The 9,179-nt window shown below is 41.0% G+C and overlaps 1 protein-coding gene across 1 annotated transcript in view; it reads left to right on the plus strand.

Moving 5' to 3' along the window:
- The first annotated feature begins 1,058 nt into the window (after positions 1-1,058).
- The window catches only part of PHKG1 (phosphorylase kinase catalytic subunit gamma 1), a 29,056-nt gene continuing 20,935 nt past the window's right edge, over positions 1,059-9,179 (plus strand). The window contains exons 1-2 of the mRNA XM_018571016.1: positions 1,059-1,295; positions 6,837-6,951. Of these exons, the coding sequence (XP_018426518.1) occupies positions 6,869-6,951 (83 nt within the window). The 5' untranslated portion in view covers positions 1,059-1,295; positions 6,837-6,868. The remainder of the gene's footprint in view (positions 1,296-6,836; positions 6,952-9,179) is intronic.

The following is a 9,179-nucleotide window of genomic DNA, read 5'->3' on the forward strand; positions in this document are numbered from 1 at the left end:
GAGCCTGCCTTCTGAACTACAACTCAACATCTGAACAATATAACACTATCATTGCTTGCTGGAAGCAATGCATGATGGGATATGTAGTCTTGAGAAATGGAGATTACCTCACATCAAGCAGCAGGGAAAAGGATACAAAGCATACTGAGAATGAATAGCAAATTACATATCTTAGCATGGTATAATGTCTCAGTCACTGTCAGGGTTTGTTCACACCAAATCCGGACCAGATCTGCATGAGTTTCTGCACATGCAGTCCAGTGTGTTTTGCTGCGTGTTTGCCACGTTCCGGGCTGTTTAAAAAAACAAAAACATTTTTTTAATTATTATTAGCCTAAAATGGCCTTTCAGTGCGTTCCAGGGTGTTTTCGTGCGTTTTTAATGTATTTGCATGCGTTTTTGTGCATTCCAGAGCAGAAACAATAGGGCTTGCTGCAGTTTTTCCATGTGCTCTGTTACTGAACGCTCCGGTGTGAAATAGAGCCCAAAATACAATTGGAATACATTGGATGCAATTTTGATGCGTTCTGTAACTGCTCTGCACCTGCACCTGCTCCGCACTTGGGGTGAACTAGCCCTAAGGTGTCTAGATAAACCTGTTTGTATATTTATTTATGTAACACTGTGGGTGCCATTTATCAAAACGTCCCTAGTTCTGTAATGCAAGAACATTTTTATGTAAAATAAAATGTTCTTGCATTACAAAACTGTAACACTGAAATACCTCTAGACTGGTTTTCCCTCCTTGAAAGTACAACACACAATACATGGGATTACTTGAGCATTCATACCGTGCCAGGATCCCAGTGGCACTCCCTGCTCATATTTACCAGCCCCATATTGGGCATTGACATGTAGCCATTACAACACCCTATTAAAGTGAGATGACATTGTTAGTAAGAGGGACAGAGTGTGCTGGTCAATCCTGCAATGCAGACACGGCAAGTGAACCCATTGCCTTGTAAAATCAGTAAGTTCCATGTTTTAGGGTTTGTTTACTAGTATGTAGAGTGCCATTCACCTTTCCTTAGGTCAGATGTTGCTCTGACTACATAACAAGTACATGTCTGCTAAGTGGTAACAGCACATGTTGAGGCTTGGCTGGGCTGCTTGTATTCCTGGCTGAATAGCAATGTATTTTTGGCAAGTCACTTGCTTAGATCTGCAGTGTACAGAACACAAGCTCAGGGGATGATCGCTCTGACAGGCTGTGTTTGCAGGATTCTAGGATCCTTGCTCTTAGTCTACATGGGAATACTGTCAGGAGAGAACTGGAGGGGCCAGCTTCATTAGAGGTAAGAGAAGTCTTATTATACTGACTCTGCTGCCTTTATATTCCTATTCCAAGCTATGCAGACTCATTGCAGACCCGTGATGCTTCTTCTAAGCTGCAAGTCTGTGTTATTTCACTGCTTCTGGAACTGCATTATGTCTTCTTGACTATGCTAACAATCAAACAGCTACATACAAGGGAAGATAAACCTTCATTCTATTTGTTCTCCATAGAAAGGCCACATATTCACAGCAAAGTGCCCTATATTTTATTCCCAGACAGATTTAGAAGATTATGTAAGAGCTGTGGGTTGCTTTATTTTTACTGTCCTCAATCTAATACAAGGTCTCTACAAGGTCTATTTCTCTTTGGCATAGAACTACTAGAAATGTGTAAGCATGTCCAATAATAATTGCAAATACATTTGAATTTCTCATTTATATAGTTTATTTTTATATAATGAAGGTTTATCGGTCATCTACATAGTTAAAAAAGGTAAGCAAATATGTTTCACACATAAGTAAGCCAAACTTTGCATCATTTTAATAGTATCCCAGGACAAAGAACAGGACTGTTTATACATCTAATAAGTGTTAGAGCTTCATGAATGGAAAGCAGCAGAAATGTGTCAGTCATGCAAAATGTCATTCTATTAAAGCTAAGCTCCAGGCATTAAAAAAAGCACAATGTGATCCAGTTATGTATTCGTTAATAAAGAGCAATGCTTTTTCAAAGAACCAGTACAAGTACCTAAATCTTTCTTTATAACAGTCCCTCTAATCCCCTGGGCAGTGGGACACACAGACTGGGAGAGAAGGGCAGTATGCCATTTCTAGAGTTCTAAAAGACCACGGGCACCTCTGGGCACACAGATTAAAATGCTAAGGGGCTGGTGGGATACCATGATGACCACTTTGGATCAAATCGAAGACTCATATGATAGTTTTAACTGAAACAAAAATGTATTATCATTTCTTAGAAATAAAATAAATAATGAATAGAAAAGTAAATGAATTGCAATGTTTCACAACTGTGTAATGCATAGAATGTATCATCTCCATATATCCAGGAAATCAGTAAAAGACTTGGGGCATTGGCAAATGCCCTGAGAGACAGGATCTAGTAAGACCCCCTGGTTGGCAATAGGAGCAAATCACTGCATTGCACAGGGAATATGATGGCAGAAGGCAGGAGAGAGTGGGAGAAAACATTGGTGGGTGGCATATGATAATGGAAATGAGAGATGCCTCCCCTTTCCCACATTTCCAACAGCTTTTTGGTGTTCATGAGATAGCAGTTGGAGACACAAAGAGTTAGAAGAAAGCTGCATGGTTACCAGTAGGTTCAATAGAACCTAATTGAAGAAGTTCACAAAGCATACTAGGAAGAGTGGCCTCTGGCTGTGTGATGGAGTAGAGCAGATTGTTGACCTTATGATGGATGATAGATGCTCAAAGGCCTATGATACTGACATTAAAGGAGAACTATGGGGTCAGTGTTTTCCCCATAGTTCTCCTTAGGGTAACGGGAGGACACAAACTAGCGTCCTCCCGTTACCCTAAGCTCGCGGTATACTGAGACGCCGTAGCCGGAGCGGATCCCGGCGTAGATGACGGGATCCGCCCAGCTGCGTGAGTGACAGCTGGCTCTGCCTATCTAGAGGCAGAGCTAGCTGTACCCACCCCCTCCCCGTCCGTTCCGCCAGTCAGCGCTGGCGGATCATAGCGGGGATAGGGGAATCCAGCCCCTCCCCCTGTCACGGCAAAGAGCCGTAACAGGATCGAGAGGCAAACGAACCCGGTATGTGTTCGCTCTCCTCCTGATCTACTGAGCCGACCTGTGACAGTCTCATTGTCACAGGTCGGCTAGAACTATGAGGTGAGTGAAAAGCACTCGCCTCATAGTTCTCCTTTAACCCCTTCATGACCGAGGCCTTTTTCTTTTTTTGTTTATATGTTATAATCCACATTTTAGGCAACTACTTAAAACTCCCAAACATTATATATTTTCTGAAAGACAAGACCCTATAGAATAAAATGTTGGCAGTTGCAAATTTTTATGTTGCACGATATTAGCGCAACTTAAGTGCCCCAAAACACAATAAAAGAGGAAGAGTTTTCAGGTATAATTCCATGTTCAATGCTAGTATATTATCACCAAGGCCTAAATATTTATCCACAGCTCACAAAAAAGGAACAGACAACTCAGTTGAAGTCCTTTTCATTGTCCATTTAAATCAAAAATATAATACAGTGATGTTTGTTGTTAATGTATTAGGGGCCATGTCCCTGCCCTGCATGAAAGTTTTAAAGATGGGCACAGTTTAGCTTTAACCGAGTCAGATGATACTGTATAATGGTGATGCACATTACTGCGAGCAGCAATTAGAGAACCTTCCTTCAGTGTATTCTCATAGAGACAAGAATGATGTAACATCCTTTTAGGAAATGACTTATGTAATATGTAAAACAGAACTGCATAAACATACAGCTTAGTCATCTATCAGAGCAGAAAATGGACACATTCATTTTAGTTATTCGCTATTATTAATTTTGGCAATCCATGCATGCTATTAAAGTGCTGCACCTTGCAAGGAAATTGTACCTAATGAGAAGCAAAAGGAAAACAACATTTTGAGAAAAACCGGTGAGTCACTGATAGAAGCTTCTGATTTGTGCCTTCCCTGTGTACAAATGTGTATATTTATAATGCTGCTCTAGGTGGAGAAAATGGTGCAAAGGCTTTAAACCTGTCAGGATAAAAACCTGGGTGTGGACACTATGCATTTGGTTTTGAAGGTGCAGCATCTGGGGTTATCCATATCCTTTCTTTACTACTTAGTAAGTCACCAACCTTTAACATATTAGGTTTCCCTAAACTTTACTGGCTGCACACTTGTCCTAGGTTAGTTCCTTACTGTCACGTACCTGGGAGGAGACTGAATGTGTGAGGAGACTTCCCTTGTACCTCGTGTCCCAAAGACTCTGGAGTTGGGAACAGAGTCTAAGTGGGCAGCGAGTGGCACAGATGCCAGTGGTGATCACACCGTGCAAGCTGGCGTTCCGGCACCGGATCAAGCTGAGCTGTAGTCAACACCAGGCTGGCAGCGGAGTGCAAAGCAGGATCCAAGATCGTGGTCAAACAAGCCAGGGATGAAATCCAGTCAGGCAGCGAGGTACAAAGGCAGGAGACAGAGGCCGGTCCAGAAGGCAAGCAGGAGGTCAGGGGCAGGCAGCAATTAACAAGGTCAAGGACAATCCAGGTCAAAAGTCAGCAAGGTAATCAAAACAAAAGGAACACAGGGGAAGCTGAAGACAATCCAGAAACTTGGAGTCAGGTAGGCTGGCATTAAATAGGCTGATCCATCAGGAAACAGCATCACTTCCTGTGCTCTGTTTGGCACGCTTTTGCGTGGCTGTTCCGTGGGGCACGCATGCGCGCAAGTGCCTGCTTACCCGCAGTACGGAAAACTGGACCCTGCACATGCGCAGTAGCAGGTGGTTTCTGACACCTACCAAGTCGTATAGGAAGACAGCCCAGGAGCTATGCACTATAGACACAAGTCAACAATTGGGGTCCCCATACATCTCTCCTAACACTTTCTTCAGCAGGCAAATGTTGTGATAAATTCAACTCACTAATACGAGTAACACCAATATAGTAGCACTGCGCTACTATGTAGTGTACATAAATACCTTCAATATATTTTGCACATCTTAACAAAAGATATCCTAATGACAACAAAAACAAATAGGTGTATTAGCATGTTATTTTTGTGATCTGAGCACAGAGTGGCTTTAGAATCTTAAACAAATAAAACATATATATAAATGAACTGCACCAATAAGCAAGCTAACAGCTACAAGGTACTGGAATGTGCACCCACTGTGAGTGTGTATACATGAAAAAATGAATAGCTGAATGTGCTGAGCTACAACAATGAGAAATACAAAAAAAAAAACCAATAAAAGAATCTGTAACTCAAACAAATGTCAGTGAATAAATAATATAAATCAAATGTGAAGTCTGTAAATGTGAAAATGTTCATATATAAACAGCAATAGTGATGAATATTTCTTGTTCCTTCACCAAATGCACCACATACACCACACCAGATATAGGGGTGCTCACCTTATTGATTGACCCCAACGAAAGGTCAAATTGGGCAATTCCCTTCTTAACCAGGGGAGGGGGCCCTCAGCTCCAATCGCTCACAGATGTCCTCCAATGGTGTAATCAGACCAGCAGACAGATCTTTATATCATTTCTTCAGTAGGGAAACAATAACATCCGATCTACATCGAACTGTAGGCCTCCTTAGTATAGGATGTCAATACCCGGATCGTGTTATCCAAAAAGAGAAAGCAAACGCGTACCATCCAAACAGAGTATGATGTATTAAAAGAAAAATTACTCACATAAAAGCAGTGGTAACACAGCATGGAATCTCTCTTAGGTTGGGTTCACACCTAGGCGTATCGAATATGCGCGTTTGTCGCGCGATTCCCAGTAAAAAAACACGCGACAAACGCGCATTTCCGGGTGCTACTTGGCTGTATCCCAATGGAAATGCGCAACAAAAACGCCCCAAAGAAGTTCTTTGGGCGTTTTGTAGCGCGTTCAAACGGCCTGTAATACGCCCAGGTGTGAACCATACCCATAGGAAATAATGGGATTTCGGTGTTTGAGCGTTTTGCAGAGCGTAGGAACGCGCTACAAAACGCCCAGGTGTGAACCGGGCCTTAGGAGTTTATGCAGGGGTTTCAAATGACCATGGCCGTTGGTCGTAATGATTAACGTGACGTCAGATGCTCCGCCCTATGCGCATTACATCCAGCGTGGCTTCATCAGGGATCAGGAGCATCTGACGTTCTAGATAATAGATGAATAAAATAAGAAAAAAATATGTAAATATGCAGTAAACTGTAGAAATATTAATCTCATAACCCCTCTATAAAAAAAAAGCTATACATAAAGTATATACCAACAGAATATGAAGAATATGTTTATGAGTCACAAATTATTATTTTTATTTTTTTATTGCTCGTTGTTGTAGCTCGGCACATTCAGATATTTAGAATCTTAAACCAGCTATAAAGAAGGAGTAATAGGGTTGCATGTGACCCCAAAACACCACTTTTCTAAAAGCTTGTTCTTCCCATAGCTGACTCACTGATTGCATTAGTGATTAACATACTAACCTTGTAACAGATATACCTAATAAGCTCTTAGTAAACATCTGATAGGAAGGCCGCAAAGGTACTACTTTTTTTTATCATTCTGATCCTTGCGGGCAGGGGGGATAACTTAACCACAGGAAATAGTGTTCTAACTTCATTAGGTCTAATGTTGTATGTTAAATTCATATCTTAGTCTGCCCTATTTCAGTTCTGGTTCTGTCAGTAGTGTGGCATGCTTTTATTCCCATAATGGTACATGCTCCACAAGTTCTGAATAAAGCAATGAAAATGTGAAAAAAAGCAGGTATATTTAAAGAAATGAGAATCTGAAATGTTTGGTAGTAAATATTACCGCAATAATCACACTTTTTATTCATTTGTAGGTCCCTGAAGCAGCTTTCAAAGATAATATAAGATGACACGTGAGGAGGAATTACCAGACTGGCAGACTTCTCAAGAGTTTTATGAAAAATATGAGCCCAAAGAGATCTTGGGGAGGTAAATCCAGTGTCTTTATGTAGGGAATAGCTATGCCTGCAATGTTTTACATTAACGCATTCCAAGCCCATCTCCAGTCAAACCAAAAAACTACCCTTGAGGTGTGACTACCCCCGCATTACAAGGGGTAAATGCTTGTTCATGCCTAGGAGACCTGGCATTAGATGTGATGACATCAGCTCTCCTTAGACTGCAGGAGTGAAGGGAAGAATAGTCTGTGGGCACTGGTCTAGCAACCTGGAGAGAGCGGGTGGGAGTCCAAACATGTACATGGTTTGTCCTCTGGACCTGAAAAACATAGGAAATAGAGAAATCCATGCAAACATATATACATAAGTTCACATAAATGTGATGAAATCTCTGATGAATCTCGGACTTGACACAGCTGGAACAGTCAATAAAGACATCAGGTCACTTCTCCAAGGGTGGCAAAGCATGTAATGTCCCTTATGGGTGTAAATATGATAGTATCACTAGTTGGTTGAAGGAACCTCTTACCAGGTCTATCTGCTTCCAGCTTGCGAAGTAAATGGCATTCTTTCACAATGACTGGTGTAGACAGCTCTGATTAACTTTATTGGCCATTCACTGATAGCAAGGTTCCTGATGTCATGCTTGAGATGTGAGCTGTATCAGCCTGTGACTTGATGGATGAATCTGTGTAAAGACAATACCATCTTGCAGTTGTCAGGTGTAGTTTCATCAATAACAGGACTAACTGAGGTTGCAGCTGGTCCTCTGTAAGCAACTCTGTAGTATCTACTGAAGTAGATAGTGATTTGAAAGTCACTAGTTACGCAATGTATGAACTGATGAACATCAGTATTGTGCAGGATCTCGGTAATAGTAGATTCCTGGACACCTACGGAAGGTCCAGTATTGCTGTCTGTAGTAGTTTGAGATTTTTCACAGATGCTGCTGTAAGATTATTCTTCGATGTAGGCTTGATTGCTCACGAGAAGTGTTGTTTTCAGAATTGGTATTTTCTGTGAGTTCTAGTAGCATGAGTTTTGAGATATGAGAAAGGTATCTTGAAATCTCTTAAGAAAAGTTTTACAAGTGTGCACACTGTCTGAAATCTGCTTCTTACTGGAGCGAGGATCGCTGATACCCACCCAACCTAGTTCCTTTTTTTGAGTGTAGGGATCATTATGAGGATTACCTGTCCACTGTCCTTGAACCTTGTGGACTATTGGGATGTCTCTTCCCAGTAGAAGCATGATTTTAGCATTATCATCCAATGTTGCTCTATAGTAAAAATCTTCAAGCACAGAATGTGCGTCTTATGGTGCAGGGACCTTCTCTTTCTCAATAGGTGTTTGATTGCACTCAATAAGTGCAAGCATAGAAATCTCCTCTGTATCATTGATGCCTGAAATGAGCCAGCACAGGGTGTGGGTTGAGCTGTTAGTGGGAGCAATGCTAGGTACAGGTTCTACTTAATCAGTGCATGTTGCAATGAGTACTGTACACTAGTACTTCTTCCTTTACCAAAGAATACTGAAAAACTCTGGCAAATGCATGACTGCTATGGTCGTCTAAAACAGCAGCATACATTCTAACAGCTTTCTCTGGTTGTCTGGTAAGGGAAAATCTCTTGTATAGGACAGATGTCAAAAAAGAACTAGACAGGAGATTTAACCATTCCCTACTCTATCCTAAATGAAAAAAAAAGTTTTGCCTTGAGATACACTTTAAGGTAAACTGCACCTTTTTGTCTTCAGCATAGTATGCATAGTATTAGCAGTTCACTGATTTCACTTGTCGCCCAGTGTTGATTTTTAACAAAGAAGGGGCCTTGCCTTCTTGAGGCAAATGACTAATGCATGATGAAGCCGTTTATATGGCCTGATAAGGGGTCAGAGCCAGTTAGTTGATTAATTAGTGTGGTTTGTATAAAAGACTGGATTTGTTGTAAAGGCCACAGAGATCAAGGCAGACTAATCCAAAATTTCAAGGGGCAATAGGCTTCTTGAAATTCCATAACCTTGTTAGGCTTTTCTATTATATAAATTGGTAGGAATAAAATAAAATTGATGTGACATTTTATTTCAGGGATATTACACTTACATTTGATGTGAATGGTCTGTGTATTTTGTAAAGTGTTCAAGAATGTTTCAGTAATATAAAGATGCATACATTTATTTTAGGAACTGTAAGTGGAACTATATAGCCACAAATATCTGTGTTCGTATAGGTACAGTAAAACTGGCCTATTAGGGCCTGTT

This window comes from Nanorana parkeri, unplaced genomic scaffold (assembly GCF_000935625.1).
Source record: "Nanorana parkeri isolate BGI_ZX_2015 unplaced genomic scaffold, ASM93562v1 scaffold1654, whole genome shotgun sequence".
NCBI lineage: Eukaryota > Metazoa > Chordata > Amphibia > Anura > Dicroglossidae > Nanorana > Nanorana parkeri.